The sequence below is a fragment of the Colletotrichum graminicola genome, assembly GCF_000149035.1.
Source record: "Colletotrichum graminicola M1.001 genomic scaffold supercont1.44, whole genome shotgun sequence".
In the NCBI taxonomy this organism is placed as follows: Eukaryota; Fungi; Ascomycota; class Sordariomycetes; order Glomerellales; family Glomerellaceae; genus Colletotrichum; species Colletotrichum graminicola.
The window spans coordinates 167,868-186,122 of NW_007361048.1; the positions used below are offsets into that span (position 1 = coordinate 167,868).

Genomic DNA, 18,255 nt, shown 5'->3' on the forward strand with positions numbered 1-18,255 from the left:
CATTAACTTATACTTCCTCTATAAGGCCTATAAAGCTTAGCACTCTAAAAAGAAGTAACTTATAATTATATTATAGCGCTTTACTAGTTATATAAGTAACATAAAGATCTATAAAAATCTAATAGATATAAGGGGAAGATAGCCCTAGTAAATAGATTTATAAAGGTATTACCTAATAAAGCCCTAAAGTAGTTAATTAACAGTAGTTAATTAGAGATATAAAATAAATAGATAGGTTTTATATACGTAACAGGTTATATATATAAAAAGTATTAAATACTTTTTAGCCTTTTGTTTTTATTACGTTTTTAGGCCCTTTATAGATAACTAAAAAATAGGATAATTTACAGCACTTTAGAAGGTTACTAGTGTTATAATATTAACTATTGCCTAGATATTAGCAGTATAGATTAACACTAAATAGCTAGAATAACTATAGCTAATTTGCTATAGATCTACTGGATTTATAGGGATATTACATAGTAGATTCACTATGTAATCCTATAATAGTTTCTTTTCCTTTACGTATAATTTAGAACTAGTATTTACCCCTATTATTTATTACTGCCTATTAATACGTATAGTTAACTATATTACTAACCTAGTAAAACTAATATTAATAGCTTTAACAGCTAATTAAAGGGCGACTTTAGGCTTATAGTTACTATTAGTATAGATAATCTTATATATATAGTAAAAGGTAGTATAGTATTATTTAACCTTACTAATAAATTAATAGGCCTTAATAGGCACTTTATTAACCTTAATAGATAACATATAGGTAGTGCGTTTAAATTTAGCTACATAAAAATTTAAGCTAGCGTTAGTAGTAATCTAATTAGGTAGGCTAAGGTATATATTAATCTAATATATCTATAGTGCCTCCTAAGTGTGTTCTATAGTAATTAAATATAAGAATCTTACTATATTAAACGCTATAGCTAAGTTAACTATATAAAGTATAGGCTTATTACCCTCTAAATATATTATATTAATAATAATTTTATAATTAAATTTATAGTTATTATATAGTATAAACTTAAAGTAACTCGGCGCCTTTATGTTAAGTTAGTAGTAATAGTAGTATTTATTAATCTCTTTAAGCATAGTAAGGGAGGTTAATTTACCTACTTATTTAAGTAGCTTATAAAAGTAATTTACTAATAGGTAACTAAATTAGTAGTAAATTTAGTATAATTTACTATCTATAAGGTGCTGCTCTATAATAGTACTTTTAGGTAGTTCTAAAAGTATTTATATATAGCCTTATTTTTAGGTAATAGGCATAATAATCTTATTCTTAATAAGCTAGTTAGTAAGGTTATTAAATTTTATACTATAGTAATCTATATCCTATAGGCAAAAGAGAAATAGTGTATTACTTATTATTATATAAAAAACAAGCTTACTAATTAGTATAGGTATATAGATTACACTAAGGGATTTATAGTAATCCTTACTACTAAAGCAAATTATTACTTTACTAGTGTAGGTAGTATTTAGTAAGATCTCCTTACTAAGGTGTCTTTTAAGGGTAAAGTACTACTACTAGCTAGCTATAGATATCTTAGCTATACCTATATTAGGTATAATACCTTAAAAGGTAGACGTAAAGTAGTAGTTATTAAATATAAAGATATTACTACTTTTTATAGTTAGATTAGGTAGTGCCTCTTTATATAGATTTTTATAGGTAATAGTATAAAAAGTTACCTAGTTATATAACTTTTTATAAGTAGATAGGCTATTAATTAACTACTTACTAAAGTATATAGTAAATAAAAAAAACATAGTAGATTTATAGTTTTTACTATTTAATAAGTAGATTTCTTTATTATTACTTACTTCTTTAAGATAAAGCAGCTTATTACCTTTATAGTTAATTAGAAAGTAACTAAAAGTAGTCTTTAAGGCTATTATATAGTAGGTGTTTTTATACCTAGTAAAGGAGGCTTATTACTCCTTTTTTATATATTTAGTTAACTAATAGCCTAATTTATTATAGATAAAGCACTTTCTAGATAGATTACTATTATATAGTGCTTTACTACTAGCTAACTATAGAGGGCCTTATAACTAGCCTTACTGTCTCTAGGGGTCTGCCCTATAGTTACACTAGCTGTTATACTTATAGTTAACTTAATATAAATTATTACTACTATTATTACTAGTAATAAAGTGTAACTATAGCTTATAGTAAAAGAGTAAATTTACTATACTACTATATAGTTATATATAAAGGCTACTAAAGGTAGGAGGTAGATTAAGAATAGTAATAAAGTATTTAGGCACACTATAGCAGTAAGTAAGTAATTACTTATAGTAATTTTTATTACATAAGGTGCTATTATAGGTAGTTACTTATACTAGCTAGGTAATTTATATAATAAGTGCTTTAAGCACTTTAAGTTTACTTTTACTAGCGTTTTTTTTAGTAACTAAGTTAAAGGAGCTATAGTAAAGCTTAGTAAGGCGTAAAAGGTGTACTTTATTACCTTTAAAGTGTTATTTAAGCTTTACTATTATTACGTTAAAATTATTAAAATAACTAAGTAATAAGGTAGTATAATACTTATATAGCTTCCCTTTAAGTATTACTATTATTACTATACTATAGTAGTTTTATAGTATACTTATATAGATATAAAGATTATAAAAAAATAGTAACTTTAAGTTAATAGTCTTATATAGGCTACTACTATATATTAAACCTAGGTTATTTATATAGAACTTTATTAAGTCTGTTAATTACCTTAGTGTTAGGCTACTTTATTTACTTATTATAGTAGTAGTTATAGTAGGTGTTACTATAGTTAAAAGATATAGCTAGACTTAGGCTTTATATATTATTACTATTATTTAAGGTTTTTATAGTAATAAGGCTAAAAGAGGTATAAATAATAGATTATTATATAAAGTTACCTTAGTAATTACTAGTAATTTATAAGTAACTACCTACTTAGTTAATTTAGCTATAAGTATAGCCTTAATAGGTAATACTACTATATTAGTAATATCTTTATAGAAATTAGTATTTATTAGCTACTCCTTAAACCCTTTAGTTTTATAAGTAATAGTAGCTATTATCTTTTTATTCTATATAACTTACTTATTATTATAAGTAGCCTTATAAAGTTATAATATAACTATTAAATTCTTTAATTAGTTAATTTATACTTTTTAACTAGTAAGGTAGTTATATAACTCCTTAGTTACTTTATATAGTAACGCTATAAAGTCCTTAGTTAACTAGTCTTTAAAGTTAAATTATGCCTTCTCTTAAAGGATACTATATAAGTAGTTATAGTACTTATACTTAGAGATATAGAATATAGTAATAGTAGTAAGTATATTCCTCCTCTTAGTAGCTATAAGATCTTATAGTAACTTAGTAATATAGTCTTTTTACTATTAGTTAGTAAGGATAAACTCTTCTAGCCTTTCTAGCACTTAGTGTTTACTTATAATTACCTTTACTTACTTAGCTATATTAGGTAGTAGTATATACTTAAGGTAAATTACCTTAGGCTACCTAGTAGCGTTATTATCTTATACGTTACTTATACCTTCTTTACTTTAGTAGCTTATCTTAGTTACTTACTTATAATTACCCTCTATTAGCCTAACTACCTCTTAGTTATAGGCGTTTCCTTTAACTGCTATTAAAGGGTGTATATATCTATTAGGGGATTTACTACTAGTAGTATAAGTAATTATAAAGACTTATAGTTAAATAAAAACTTAGAAAAAAAAGGCTTATAATAGGCTTATAAATAATAAAGGCTATTATATTAGTAATATAAAATAACTTAAAGAAAAAATAAGAAAAAATATTTAAAAAAAAAAGTTAGTAAGCTTTATAAGCTTATAATAAAAAGAAAGTAAAAAGTAAATAATTACTAATTAATAATAAGTTAGTATATAAAGTAAGGTGTTTTTTATAGTTAAGAGTGCTTTTTATAAAGTAATAAGGCTTATATATATAGACGTAAATTACTAAGCCTTTACTAACTATAGGAAGTTAGGTATTATTATCTTAGTAATTAACTTATAAGGGCGTGTAGTATAATAGCGTTATAAGGGTATTTATAGTAACGTTTTTTAGTAGGGCCTACTTTAGGCCTTTATAAGTAGTTAATAATATTATTACCTCTTCTTATAATACCTTACTAATCTATAGTATTTTTAGTAGTAGTTATAGTAAAGTTAACTACTAATTAGTGTTAGTTTTACTAGGTTAGTAATATAGTTAACTATACGTATTAATAGGCAGTAATAAATAATAGGGGTAAATACTAGTTCTAAATTATACGTAAAGGAAAAGAAACTATTATAGGATTACGTGGCGAATCCACTGTGTAATATCCCTATAAATCTAGTGGATCTACGGCGAATCGGCCGTAGTTATTCCGGCCGTTCGGCGTTAATCCATACCGCCAATATCCAGGCGATGGTCAACATCGCAACAGATCCAATATCCAGCCGATGCAGTTAGATGATACAAGCTGATACTGTGTCTGTCAGGCTGTCGCTTCAACACTATTTGCCCAGCGTCATTGAAGTGAGTCTTCTGATCAAGATGTTTATTTATACCAGCGGTGTCTGTTCTAAAGTGTTAGATGTTCTAAGGCTTAGTCTAGTTTTCTTTTCTTTATAATGTCTGTTTTAGTAAACATTACTTAGAACTTATACTGTTGTTAAGTCAACTATCTAAAATAGACAGTATAGACCTAAATATAGATCAATTTAACTACTTGTTAGAAGCTAGGATAGTATTAAGTAAAGAAGTTAATAATTAGTGTAGTTAGGGTTTGATTATAATAATTATCCTTATCTACTTTTCCCTCTACCTAGGATTTCTATAGATTTCTCCTCTTATGTGTCCCTTGGTCAATAGTTTATCTGTACCTGGCCCTACTCTGGTGCCCCCCTGGTGCCCCCCTGTGGGCGCCTAACGCTACTGAACTGTTTAAGTTACGAGAAAGGTATTGGAAGAGCTGTTTCTCCTTGTGTGACCGCGACACAGTGACTACCAATGACTTCCGGCAACCTCTAAGTAAGTACGCATACGTGCTAGTCGGCCCGAAGCATAAACAGCTTGAAGAATCGTTGGTCTTAAAATAAGCCTTTCTTTTGACGAGTAGACCTGTTTTGTAGAGATAAACATCAATTCGTCATGTTGAGGACTTTTGTCACCGCCGACAATTCTTGGCAACTGTCGGTGGCGCTTTGACGGAACCAGGCCAATCACCGGCCCAACGCCGGTTGGCATGGGTAGCAACAACAGAGAACACTCTAATCGTGTTGCGGGATGCTTCAACGGTGCAATATTGAGAGACTATCAGAATATCGTCCGCGCGCGGCGCTATGGGACAGCTGGGACGGGAAGTTCTTAGCTCCAGTGCTCAAGACTACGGGCTCTATGACCGATGCGCAGTAACAATACCCTAAGATAAGGTTTTTCAATAGCGTACGATGCCCTCGTAACCGGTAATTGACCAGTTTAGTTTGATGATCGACAACCTGTGGCAGGCTTGTCCATAATACCAGGCCCAATTCAGTAAGAAGCTCGCAGACACGGATTCGCTACAGCATCTGGCCTTCCAGTAGCCTCGGCGAAATAACGATGCACAACCATTGCGTTTCGTGACGCCAAATAACGCGGCATCTCGTGTGGGTTATTTCAGATTATAAACAGCGCCGAAGATCTACTTTGAAATTATTGTTATGGGCTCCAAGTCAGTAGCTTCATCATTGGTTCCGTTTCATTCGCTTCGTCAACTATAATTCCCAAGTCTCCTTAGCCTTACTGCTCAATTCCTGCCATTCGTTATCTGAGAAGAATGCGTCTTTCACTCCAAAACTTCGCGGTGGTCGTGGTCCTTCTGCAGTCCGCAGACGCCGCTCCCGCCGGCCTTCTTGACCCAGTCGGTGGCTTGACGAATCTACTTACCCTTCCCGTCGACTACGCTCAACGCCTGACCGGTGTTGTCGGGACCAAACCTTTGACGGGCGCCGGAGTTCTCAACCAGGCTGATCTTCAGTCGAAGCTAGGGTCTATTTGGAACACGGGTGGGGCAGGAAACTTCTTCGACAAAATACAAAAGCAAATTGGCCAGGGCATCGTTCCGAGTGGCCTCCTTTCCAATTTTCAGGGGCTCCTTGGCACCGGTGCCTTGGGAAGTCTGGACCTTGCCAACAAGCTTGTTGTTCCCATCGATGCTATCGACTCTATCAACAACAACAATATCCGGAACCCAGTTAAACCTATCTGGCCTCGGAAAGATGCTGCCGATGCCCCTTACTCGCTCTCTGAGGCGCAGTTGCGACAGGCCATTTTCATTCCGCAGAGCTTCACTTACGGCCAGAAACCACCTGTCATTTTCGTTCCCGGAACTGGTGTCTACGGTGGAGAGGCTTTCGGCCCGAATCTTCAAAAGCTTCTGTCGAACGTACCCTACGCCGACCCAGTCTGGCTCAACATTCCTGGTGCTCTTCTTGGAGAGCCCCGGACCAACTCAGAATACGTTGCCTACGCTATCAACTACATCAACGGCATCTGCGGCAAAAACTCCAGCGTCATCTCCTGGTCCCAAGGCGGCCTCGACACCCAGTGGGCATTCACGTTCTGGCCCTCAACTCGGAGTGTGGTCTCAAACTTCTTCCCTGTCTCACCTGATTTCCACGGCACTATTCTTGCCAATGCTATATGCCTTGCTGGCGGTAATGGCGCCCCCAACGCCCCTTGCGACCCTTCCGCCATCCAAAAGCAATATACATATGCCTTTGTCAATACTCTCAGCGGTCGCGGTGGGTCTGATGCCTATGTACCAACGACCACGTTCTACAGTGCCGTCCTGGATGAGGTTGTCCAGCTCCAGGAAGGCGCAGCTGCCTCTGAGTATCTCAACGATACCCGCCGCGTCGGTGTCACCAATATCAAGGTCCAATCTGTCTGCGCGGGTAGACCCGCCGGCGGCGTTTACGGCCCTGCCTCTATGCTCTTCAACCCCTTGACGGCAGCGTTGATCAAAGACGTTCTTCAGAGAGGACAGGGCCCAGCACAGCTCAGCAACATCAAACTGGACGATGTTTGTAAAGAAGTTATCGCACCCGGGCTTTCTCTTGATGACGGTATCGCTACTTCTGGAACAATCGTCACTGCCGGGATTCGCATACTGGGATATCTTCCTAAGCTAGTCGCCGAGCCTGCTTTGATGGTGTAAGCCCTGAATAAGGCGCTTGATTCCAAGAACGGAGAAGGCCAGCTTTCATAGTGGAGTTGCAGCTATTTCTTTTCGTGGTATGATGGCATCTGATGATGTCTCGACGGCCATCTTAGCATTTGCGGAAACCTTTTCATCAATTACACCGTACAAGCATAACTACATGTTGACCCGGGGGTATATATAACTATAGAAAATCTATTTGAGTGGAGTATTTTGAGTCCCATTATTCGTCTCGTGAAACAATACCAGAATCCAGCACTGATTTCCAAGCCAGAAGACACTCGATCTCTCGTGTGTGTCTTGCGTCATGTACGGGTGTAAGGTCTCGGGCATGGTGAGTGAGCATGCATCACCCATTTTACTACAGACCGAACGACGTCAGCTGGATTTGATAAACGAAATTCCACGATTCGGGGCATAAGGAGAGCTTGTTAAACCTCTACCTACAGCACGAATGGCGTAAATCCAGCTGGCGCATTTGCCCATGCTGTGGGAATCATCTGCCCCAATACGATAGTCTAGATAACTTTCGTCATCTCCGATAGACTGACATCGACAGGCACCATATGTTCATCATGCCATCTCGAATCGACGAGTCCAGCATGTTTATAGTTGCCTGGTCTGACCAAGACAATATCTCCGACAGGTAGTCGGATTGCGTTTTCTTCCCATAGTCGAATAATGTACCCATAGCAGAAGTGAGGTCATTTTGCACACTAATAGCGTCCTTGGCACTGTATTACTTATGATTAGTGTCTTGGTTTTGAGCACAGTCGTCGGTTTGCCAGTGCGATGCTACCCACGCCTTTGGGTTGTCTTTGCTTGGAGCGAGAGAAGACGAGGCTGCACTGTTGAAGCTATCCTTAGCGAAACTGAGAAAGGCGGAAGAGGCGGATATCGCGGCGTTTTTGATAACCTTCCCAAGTCAGTATGTTTATTCCATTGCTGTCTACCATCCAGACTCACCGACGTTTCACAAAGCGGCCGATGCAACTCCTATGCCAAATTGTAATACATCCAGCAAGGTCTTCACGAAAGCTGATCGGTCTTTCATTTCCAGTTGAGGGGCAAAGACATTAGTGACGTCTTCCATTGCTGATAGAATGCTGATTTGGGCATCTTGCAGTGCTTCATGGTGCTTTGGTAGACATATGCACCCATTTGTGTCTGCTGTAGCGGCGTTAGTATGCTTTGGCCGATTACGCACATCGCGTAACCTAGAAAAAGAGTTGAGAAGGAGGAAGCGGTCATAGTTGGACATGATCATATGCGTCTAAAGCTTATAAAGCTGCGCAGAGAACATGTCAACACTCAGCGGTGGCTTTCATATATGGCGAGCGAGGGCTACGGGAGAGAGGGCTGATGTTTGGGTAGTGTTGTGGGATGTAATAGACTGCTGAACAAGAACATAATAGACATGTCTCTCTCCCTGACTACGTCTGGGAGAAAAGAATTGAAGCGTCCAGCCCGAATGAGCAGTCTAGGGTTTCTTGCGACACGATTGTAAACCGGCGAGCAAGCGAGTATCTTTTTAAACCTTTTACTGTATTGAATAGCGCTGGAAAGGGGTCTATTGTGCGAATCTCCATGTACGTTTAGTATGTCATGAGTTGAGAGGGCTCGCTTTCGCAAGCCATTCGCGGATTCTTTCCGAAGCCAAGCGCGGCAGATTTTGGTACCTCTTTTCATCGTAGGTAGCGTCGATCTCTCGCGCGAGGCGCTGGGCCTTGGAAATAGCAATCCGCTTAGCGTTTGCCCAATGGGTTGTGTTGACGAAATCGTCCGCATCGTTCGCCAGACTGCTGCGCTTCTTCCGCAGCTTTTCGTCATCCGCCTTCTCGGCGGTGCAGAGCGCGCAGCTGCATTCGAAGCCCCAGGTCGTCATCAAAGCCCTTTGTCTTGTCTCGTAGTCTGCGGACTCGTCGTAGCTGTGGAAAATCTCCTCGCCTTCCTTGATGGGGCGCAGGGCGCGTAACACCATCAAGTCACCGACATACTCCTTCTTCGCGTTGGCGACGCAGGAGTGATTGATGTAGGCAGCCCAGACCCAGAGACCCGTGCTCGCATTCCTTGCGCCCTCCTCTCCGTACTGGCCACCGGGGCCAAAGGCATTGCGCGAGACGATATCATGGACCCGGAACACGTCCACGACGGGGCTTTCCTCGGTCTTGGTTAGCGCTTTGCCTTCGCCTTGGTAGTCGCCGTAGAGATCCATCACTCTATCGATCTGGGATGGGTTTCTCAGCAGCTTCTGTGTAATGGCCTTGGTCAAGCCCACGGGCGTTACTCTAATCTTGTCATCGCGCACGTCGTATGTCATTGCGGTCAAGACGTCGTTCTCGTGACCCCAGACCACGCAGAAGGCCTTCTCAACCATGACGATTTCCCCAGCGGCGATGTCGCAGTTAGCAAATAAGCCACGACCCCGTCCCGTACTGCTCTTGACTTCAGTCTTGCTGGTAAAGCTGGCGGCATCAGCCCGCGGAGAAGCTCGGGAGAGGTTGGCCCTGAGTTTCTTCAAGTCATGGTCTCCTTTCGCTTGCTCACGCAGGCGCATCTCGATCTTTCGCAGGTAGATTGCTGCACCTTTTCCCTCAGGGGCCAGCTCCTTGGCCTTTTCAAAATACTCTTTGGCCTGCTGATATTGACCCAGGTTGTACGCACCGCTGCCGGCGCGGAAGTAGGCTTTGCTATCGAGCTCTTTGGATCGTTGGTCATCTGCGCCGATCAAGGACGCTTTGGCGTCGGCGATGGCTTCATCTTGTCGGTCCATGAGCAAGTGGACATGAGCCCGGTTACGAGCAATATCCCGGGCCAAATCAGGATTTGTCTTCTGGACGGCCTCTTGTCTGGCGAGGCGGAGACCTTGAGTGTAACTTTCGCGAGTGAGGGTCAGATCCTTCTTTTGGAGCGCAGCGTTGCCCTTGTCTTTGCACTTTTTCGCCAATTCTTCTGCTTTAGCCGTGTCTTCGACTCGAGCGGAGCTGCCCTTCACAATCTCTTCCTTGCACACGACCAGGTCTGAAGGATGGTCAATTCGAATTGTGGCTTCACCGTCCTCTGTCAATGTGAAGTAAGGCTCCTTGATGATATATCGACGTGCTGATTCCAGAGTATCTTCACCATCGGTTGTCTTATGGAGGCAAATCTCTATCCGCTCAGTCTCCTTTTCTTCGTCATCTTGCACTACCGTCCATGACCGGGCTGCAAGGGTCACTACCGGACAACGGTTGGCACGCTTCACGATGAGTGAACGGCCGCGGTGGTGAGTGCCCATCTGAAGCTCAGTGAACACCATGGGCTTCAGGGCCTCAAGGGATGCTGTGCTTGGCGGGTAGGTCTGCCCAACACCAAGAGCTGGGAGTGTGTCTCTCTGGCCTTGTCCAGCCATGCTGCCCATGTCCATCATGAGAGAGGTGCCAGTAGCCTGGCTGACTGTGGCGTGGGCATCTCTAAACCCCCTTGCGTTTCCCTTGCGCTCCAAGCATTGTTTTCGCGTTTCTTGAACGGTAGTCCGAATGCGTTGCGCTTCCTGCTCGGTAAGCAAGACAGTGTGTCCGCTGTTCTGGTGCGTCATTTTAGGCCGTAATCGTCTCGCAGGTTCGGTATGAAAATGGTTGCTTATTCAAGTCTAGTCTTTGAATATTTCAATGACGTGTATTGCGATCTGCTCTAATTGCAATAAGTGAAGTTATTGAGGTCGGACCACCGGATACCTAGGCAAGGCCACTCTGATCACGCCAGCGAGTTGTGTGTCGTATCCGAAGGTTAGGGTTCCGTCTGCATGATAAGAATTACGCCGGCGACCTCCACGGTCGTTTCCACCGTGAAAAACTCGTCCAGTTGGTCCGTTCGCCCAATGACTTAGTATTCCTACCAACTTCTGACCCGTTATGGCGCCCACCAAGTCCCACCAGTGACCGCGACGTTCCTAGGGTGGCCCTACTAAAAGCTAGCCACACACATGCACATGCACTGCCTGAGTCAGTCGCCGTCAATTGGTTATTGGTTCAAAGGATCATGCTCTCGCATCGCTGGCTGGTTAGGCTGTCACCCGGGTTTCCCGCCATCCTCATCGTAGTTTGACCTTTTTCGGCAACTCTATAATGTCTACGTGAAGCGTGGTTATGTAGTTAAGGCTCAGCCTAATTCTCGGATGGCTCACAGCACAGCCTTAGTCACGCCTTTTGGCTAATGGTTTACTGAGACGATCTGTACAACTGATAAGGAAAGCCAGTGGGCATAGGTACACATGCCAAAATAAGATAAAAACAGAAATAAAAAGCTTTGGAGGCAAATTCAACTTCATTAGGCTCCCGATGTGCCGATATAATCGTGGAACGCTCGCATAACCAATAGGAATATCTGTAAATCTACATCACTCCAAGAATCAGATGTGGCTGCAGACTACCTACTCATTCCCATAAGAGTGCTGGTTGCTACAATTGATTGGAGAACGGATACCTGCCAATTGATGTACACATAGGCCGCTTGATACTACTATACCAAGCATGTATCTCATCGACTAAACATGTTGGTTTACTCCCAACAGCAGGTTTATCAATAAGAAAATGAGTACTAACGTGCTTCTTCTAGTCAAGACTATCTTGCCAAGCCATTTGCAGTCAGCCATGAATCAATAGAAACGGCTTCAGAGCCATGGATCAAGCCATGAACCAACAGAAACCGTTTCACTCCTGTTTCCTTCCGGCTCTACAATAGCCAGTCAACCCCGTTGGCTACGTTCGGCGCGGGCGGAGAGCCATGCATCACCTCCGCCAGAAGACTTTAATACGTCATAATCGGCAAGGACGGAACTATTGCTTACTGAATCTGCCGTTGGAGGGACGGGCGCTCAGCGCAGTGCGGGGTAATAGCTCTATTGTCTCAGACCCGGGGACCGCCCTCCTTGCTATGTCGCGATCGAGTCCATGACGTTTGAGCTCTCAGGGTGACTGATTATAACGCCATCTTTTTCGAGCGTTTTCCTCCTCTCTCTATCAATTGTGAAGCTCTTCAAAGAAAAGCTTTCGAGTTCGTCAAAACAAATCGCCGTGATATCACATAAGACATACTACACACCTCATCAGCAGACAGCAGCAGCAATGGCATCCAAGGAGCTTCCCGCACGCCTCAAGGAGGGACTTGAGAACACAAAGGTTGAGTACCGTCAGCTCGGCAAGTCCGGGCTACGCGTTTCGGTCCCTATCTTCGGCTGCATGAGCTTTGGTGATTCCCGCACGCTGGGCTGGGCATTGAATGAGGATGAGGTAGACCTAGACTGCTGCTATTGATGACAGTCGTCTGTTTTACTAATGGCACGGTTACTTAGGCTCTTCCTCTTCTAAAGGCGGCATACGATCGCGGACTGAATACCTGGGACACGGCCAATGTCTACTCCAATGGTGCGTCCGAGGTCACTATTGGCAAGGCACTGAAGAAGTACAACATTCCGCGCGAAAAGGTCGTCATCTTGACCAAGTGTTTCTTTGCCGTCGGCGAGGACCCCGGTAGGTTTTCGCAGGACAAAGCTTGAGTTCTAGTCACTAATCAGCCGGGCTTACAGAGACCCGCCACTTCGTATACCGCGACGAAGTGAACAGGTCGAAAGATTACCAGAACCAATGGGGCTTGTCGCGAGGCGCCATCTTCAACCAGGTTGAGGCGTCTTTGAAGCGGCTCGATACCTCGTACATCGACCTCCTCCAGATCCACCGATTCGACCCCAACACGCCCATTGAAGAGACGATGAAGGCACTGCACGATCTCGTCCAGACAGGTAAAGTGCGATACATCGGTGCGAGCAGCATGTGGGGAACGCAATTCGCCCAGATGCAGTTTGTGGCGGAGAAGAATGGTTGGACCAAGTTTGTGAGCATGCAAAACCAGTACAACCTCCTCTACCGTGAGGAGGAGAGGGAAATGAACCGCTTTTGCAATGCTACGGGAGTAGGTCTTATCCCTTGGGCCCCACTATGTAAGTCTATACTCGTTAACCTCTCTCTGATGTCATGCTAATTTTGGGTTCTATTAGGCCGCGGTCATTTGGCACGACCTCCAAAGGACTTTGGTTCCACCGCCCGTAGCAAGGGTGAGAAGGAGAGCCAACCCGGCAGCCACGGGACAGTCGAGCCGGATCTTACCATTATAAAGCGTGTGCAGGAAATCGCCGAGAAGCGAGACTGGCCCATGGCCCACGTGGCTCTTGCATGGATCAACAAGCGCATCACAAGCCCCATCATCGGCTTCAGCAGTGTCGATCGGATTGACCAGGCCATCGCTGCTGATGGGAAGGTTTTAACCGAGGAGGAGGACAAATACTTGGAGGAACTATACCAACCCAAGGCCATCTCCGGCCACACGTGATATCGCTGGACAATGCCACTGAAGAAGCGTCTAGATAGCTCTGGAAGAACAGGAAAGCTAATCGGAAGTTATCATCAGCCTGTGTGTATGAACAGTAGCACACACCCACGTGGTGTCCGCGGGAAGCTAGCAAACACAAAGTCCAAGGAATTGCCCAGAGTGCTCCGACGAACCCAAATTCTTTTCGAGGTTGGATGGGTGGGACTGGATCCCGAGTCGCATCCCGTCTGGAATTCTGTGTAATAAGCCGTCATAAAATATTGACTTTTACCTAGCCCGAGCGTATCAGCCTCATTATAAAACATCGATACACCAACAAGCCACTCGGCCATGAGTCAATCGAGGCCGATGAGCCAACTTTATCGTCTGAAACAAAGGGTACCCTGAGCTGCACCCGTCCGAATACGATTAAGGGTGACACCTGCCGACCCATCATTTGCGACGTCGTTGCCGGCTTTTGGTAGGAGTTGACACCAAACAGCCGGCCAAATTCCTCAAGCGAACTCCCTTTCGTTCTATCCAGGTGGCTCATGTGAATCTGTACAGCGTCGGTACGTCCTGCTTTGGGACACCATTGCGTGAAAACCCCCTGGAAGCTGCCCAATTACCTGGACCTTGAACCCGGTTCATCCGTTATTGATTGAGTTCAAATGATAGATTCAAAGATGATTCATGAAATTATGTTCCAGCTGAATATAACATGATATCATTCTTCACCCATTCGTTTAAGGCAGAGCGGGGATGATCGGCCTCATAAGTCAGCTCAAGGCCACCAGCATGGCTGTCCTTCTATCTCATTGTGCCCGTGACACTGCGAGAAAGCACACGCTGGAAGTCAGCTCCTCTTCTCCATTACATACATCCTCTTATGATGATTTTCTTGACGCTCGTTCTCGTCTCTTTGTTTACACTAGCATGCGGCGTGCCATGGAAAAGAGACGGCGGAACCCCTCAGGTCACCATCAAGTCGCCACAGGCCAATCTGAAGGGCACCACTAAAGGCATCCTCGGGCTTCATGACGGCGAGGTTGAATCATTCATGGGAATTCCATATGCAAAGCCTCCCCTTGGAGACTTGAGATTCAAGCCCCCAGTACGCTTGACGGAAGCCCTGGGAGACTTCGACGCCACCAATGATCAACCGGAGGCATGCCCGCAATTTGCCATACCCCCTGATTTTGGCTCGCCTCTGATTCCTCCAGACCTCCTAGACACAGTGTTAAGCCTCCCCATAATCCAGAACTTGGCTGTCGGGCAAGAGGATTGCTTGACGATAAACGTCCAGCGACCGGCTGGAACGAAAGAAGGGGACAAGCTCCCGGTGATGTACTGGATATTTGGTGGGGGGTTCGAGTTGGGAAGCACATCAATGTACAACGGCGTTGGTCTCGTCGCTGAAGGCGTGCAGATAGGCAAGCCTTTCATTTTTGTGGCTGTCAACTATCGTGTCGGAGGGTTCGGGTTCATGCCGGGCAAGGACCTGATGGAAGAAGGAAGCTCCAATGCCGGCTTGCTCGATCAGCGTATGGGGCTCGAATGGGTTCAGGACAATATTGCCAGCTTTGGGTAAGTCACATCGAATCCCGTCATCCATGTGTCACACCACTGACCCTAGATGTTTCTAGGGGTGACCCTGACAAAGTCACCCTTTGGGGAGAATCTGCTGGGGCCATCTCGATCTTCAGCCAGCTCACTCTGTTTAACGGTAACATCACACGGAACGGAAAGCAACTCTTCCGTGGCGCCATCATGAACTCGGGATCAGCTGTACCTACTGATCCTATGGATTGTCCCAAAGCCACCAAGGTTTATGAGCAGGTACTGTCTGCTGCAGGTTGCAGCGGGGCGCAGGATCGGTTGAAGTGTCTCCGCGCCCTTTCGTACGATGTAAGACGCACTATTCACAGTACTCATTTTGTGCACGCTACTAACCCGAGATTTGCAGGACATGAGAAAAGCGGCGAACTCCGTGCCAGCTTTGCTAAGTTATACTTCAGTTGCTTTGTCGTATCTTCCACGTCCAGATGGTACAAACATTCCTTCAAGCGCCGAAGTATTCGCAACTTCGGGCAAGCTGCCCAAAGTACCGTTCATCCTGGGGGATCAGGAAGACGAGGGCACGCTGTTCGCTCTCTTCCAACCGAATATCACCACCACAGATGACGTTGAAACCTATCTCTCGACTCTCTACTTCAACAACGCCTCGCCCGAACAAGTCCAAAATTTGGTAGCAACATACAGCCCGTTGCCCTTTGATGGGTCCCCTTTCGGAACTTCAATCTTCAACGAAGTGCGTCCCCAGTTCAAGCGACTCGCTGCCATCCTCGGCGACGCCGTCTTCACTCTCACCCGCAGGGCTGTGTTCAACATCTTCCAGCAAGTCCAGCCACAAGTCAACACCTGGAGCTACTTGGCTAGCTATGACTACGGCACCCCTGTTCTTGGCACGTTCCACGGGTCCGACCTCCTCCAGGTCTTCTTCGGCATCAAGCCCAACTATGCCAGGGCCGCGACGCGGGCGTACTACTTCAACTTCGCTTACAACCTGGACCCAAACGACTGCTCCGGCGGCAGCGGTAAATGCACCCCCAATGCCGACCTGATTAATTGGCCAAAGTGGAGAGACGGCAACATGTTGCTGCATATGGGGGCCGACAGCGCTGATCTCATAGCTGACGATTTCCGTCAAGAGAGTTTCAACTTTTTGATTAATAATATAGAGAAGCTGCGTTTTTGAAGGTATACGCATGTGGGATTGTTTGGCTTTATGGGGCATAGCATTGAGCTGGGCTCTTGGAATTGCTGTTTGGTTTCAACGCCGACTTGGCTATATGTTACGGCACATCAAACATTCCCCAACTCAAGCAATCGCTGTTAACCTTGGCCAACGGCAGAATTTCTCTGTCATTTTCCAGAGCTGCGCTGACCACGCAAACTGGCCCCGTGTTGGACGCTAAGAGAGTTTACATCCGATGATGGTCCAAGATGTTGTATCGCCTCAGCCAGGCTCTAAGCAGGCAGCCTTTCGGTGCGATTCGTCTGATAAATACTCATTAACAGTGGTTCATACCTCTCAGCGATTCCAGTCATCCGCCAGTACTCAGACGATGTCAGAATACACGCGCGTAATGTATATTGTTTCACAGGTCTTACAAAAGTCACGTACGTAAATGGTCTAGAGAAGGGACGATGCAATGGGACTCCTTGAAAACAAACCAAAACACTCAGTGGCGTTCTGACCACTTTTTACTTTTTTGAAGATCTGCAGAATTCTTTATGGCAGATTTTGGGGAGAAGAGCAACATGGCAGACCCACAAGCCAATGGATAGAGGAAAAGGCTCGGTGTTTGGTTTTTGCCCTGCATGGAGGGGCAGTTTTCTGGAACAAGCAAACGTGTTTATGCACATCTTTAACCACTAGAAGCTAAATACGACCAACTCCAGCGCCGAGCTTAATGATTGCTGCCAGAAGGGGTAGAGGCGTAAGCTTGAACATGTAAGGTGACTTGAAGAAGGTCCCCTCTTGGGTGATATTGACACCGGCATTGCCCCAGTCGTTGGCTATCGTTTCATTAGTTTAGCGGCTGGCCGATGCGGGACTTGACTTACGAGAACCGAGATTGGCGAACCCGTCCAGTTCCTCGTCACCGCAGACGCAGGTATTTGGGGAATCGTCCGGAATGACGAGGCCATACGTGCTGAGCGCCTCATGCGTCTTCCCCCGGAACACGTTGCCCTCGACAAGAACCTGGTTGTCGGAGCGGGAGTGGATGGCCTGGTAGAGGAAGTCCTCGTACAGGTTGTTGTAGATGTGTTGCGTGCCAAAACGACCGGCGGGGCCGCGAGTGCCCATGTTCTTCCAGTAGTTGTGGTGGTAGCTGACGTGAAGGTGGCCGAAGTCGAGGTCGCGGAATGTGGCGTCGTTTCCCACGAGGGATGACTTCCAGTGGTCGTGGAAGTAGTTCCAGGACACAGTGATCCAGTCTGAAGCACGGATGATGTCGACCTGGCCATCCTATTCAGAGTCAGTTAATTATCGGTCCCCGAAACTGGCCTTCTGGGAGACAGCATACGTAGAGATCGGGACCTCGCGATATGTCCGACGCGAACTCGTTGTGGTCAACCCAGACCCTGGTAGAGTTGCGGATGGTGATGCAGTCATTGTCCAAAATGTAGCTGATCTTGAGGTTCTGCAGGATCACGTTGGTCGCGTTATAGACGTTGAGGCCCTTGCCGGTGATGTGCGCCTGGTCTTTGTAGCCGACGAGGCTCTTGTTGGAGCCAATGCTGAGACGTGCTGGCAAAGCGAACTCGCCCTTGAGGACGATGATCTTCGGGTCGCTGCCGACGACGGCGGACTGGAGCTCTGGGACGCTCGTGACAGTCACTGTCGGACCACCCTTGCCCCCGGTTGTCTTGCCGATTGGGTTGTCTTTGGCAAAACCCTCCACGTCCCAGGAGGCGATTCCGAGCCAGTCGAGAGGATTGGCCATGGCCGGACTCGCAAAGGCGCAGAAAAGGGCGGCAGCGCTAATTCTCATAATGAAGAATGCCTAGGAAGAAGCCGGGGAGGGGGAGCACGGAAGAAGACGTGAATCGGGGTGGTCGAAAAGACGAGGCCATTCTCTTTCGGGAACGGCATGGAACTATTACTTATACA

The 18,255-nt window shown here is 44.6% G+C and overlaps 6 protein-coding genes across 6 annotated transcripts; 3 read left to right on the forward strand and 3 right to left on the reverse strand.

The window, feature by feature from the left end:
* Positions 1 to 5,843: 5,843 nt before the first annotated feature.
* Positions 5,844 to 7,226, forward strand: GLRG_09007 (uncharacterized protein; the record flags this gene model as incomplete). Its single annotated transcript, XM_008099692.1, has 1 exon — positions 5,844 to 7,226. The coding sequence occupies one exon, from the start codon at positions 5,844 to 5,846 to the stop codon at positions 7,224 to 7,226; it is 1,383 nt and encodes a 460-aa protein (XP_008097883.1).
* A 1,053-nt stretch (positions 7,227 to 8,279) lies between these two features.
* On the reverse strand, positions 8,280 to 8,490 carry GLRG_09008 (uncharacterized protein; the record flags this gene model as incomplete). The annotated part of the gene is made up of 2 exons (XM_008099693.1): positions 8,280 to 8,399; positions 8,437 to 8,490. 2 exons carry the CDS (start codon positions 8,488 to 8,490, stop codon positions 8,280 to 8,282), a joined length of 174 nt encoding a protein of 57 aa, XP_008097884.1.
* A 342-nt stretch (positions 8,491 to 8,832) lies between these two features.
* GLRG_09009 (tetratricopeptide) lies at positions 8,833 to 10,806 on the reverse strand (the record flags this gene model as incomplete). Its single annotated transcript, XM_008099694.1, has 1 exon — positions 8,833 to 10,806. One exon carries the CDS (start codon positions 10,804 to 10,806, stop codon positions 8,833 to 8,835), a length of 1,974 nt encoding a protein of 657 aa, XP_008097885.1.
* A 1,528-nt stretch (positions 10,807 to 12,334) lies between these two features.
* On the forward strand, positions 12,335 to 13,595 carry GLRG_09010 (aldo/keto reductase; the record flags this gene model as incomplete). The annotated part of the gene is made up of 4 exons (XM_008099695.1): positions 12,335 to 12,499; positions 12,562 to 12,739; positions 12,796 to 13,206; positions 13,264 to 13,595. The coding sequence occupies 4 exons, from the start codon at positions 12,335 to 12,337 to the stop codon at positions 13,593 to 13,595; spliced, it is 1,086 nt and encodes a 361-aa protein (XP_008097886.1).
* Positions 13,596 to 14,466: 871 nt separating this feature from the next.
* On the forward strand, positions 14,467 to 16,332 carry GLRG_09011 (carboxylesterase; the record flags this gene model as incomplete). Its single annotated transcript, XM_008099696.1, has 3 exons — positions 14,467 to 15,161; positions 15,221 to 15,482; positions 15,541 to 16,332. The coding sequence occupies 3 exons, from the start codon at positions 14,467 to 14,469 to the stop codon at positions 16,330 to 16,332; spliced, it is 1,749 nt and encodes a 582-aa protein (XP_008097887.1).
* Positions 16,333 to 17,019: 687 nt separating this feature from the next.
* GLRG_09012 (pectate lyase) lies at positions 17,020 to 18,136 on the reverse strand (the record flags this gene model as incomplete). The annotated part of the gene is made up of 3 exons (XM_008099697.1): positions 17,020 to 17,156; positions 17,205 to 17,610; positions 17,669 to 18,136. 3 exons carry the CDS (start codon positions 18,134 to 18,136, stop codon positions 17,020 to 17,022), a joined length of 1,011 nt encoding a protein of 336 aa, XP_008097888.1.
* Positions 18,137 to 18,255: the final 119 nt, after the last annotated feature.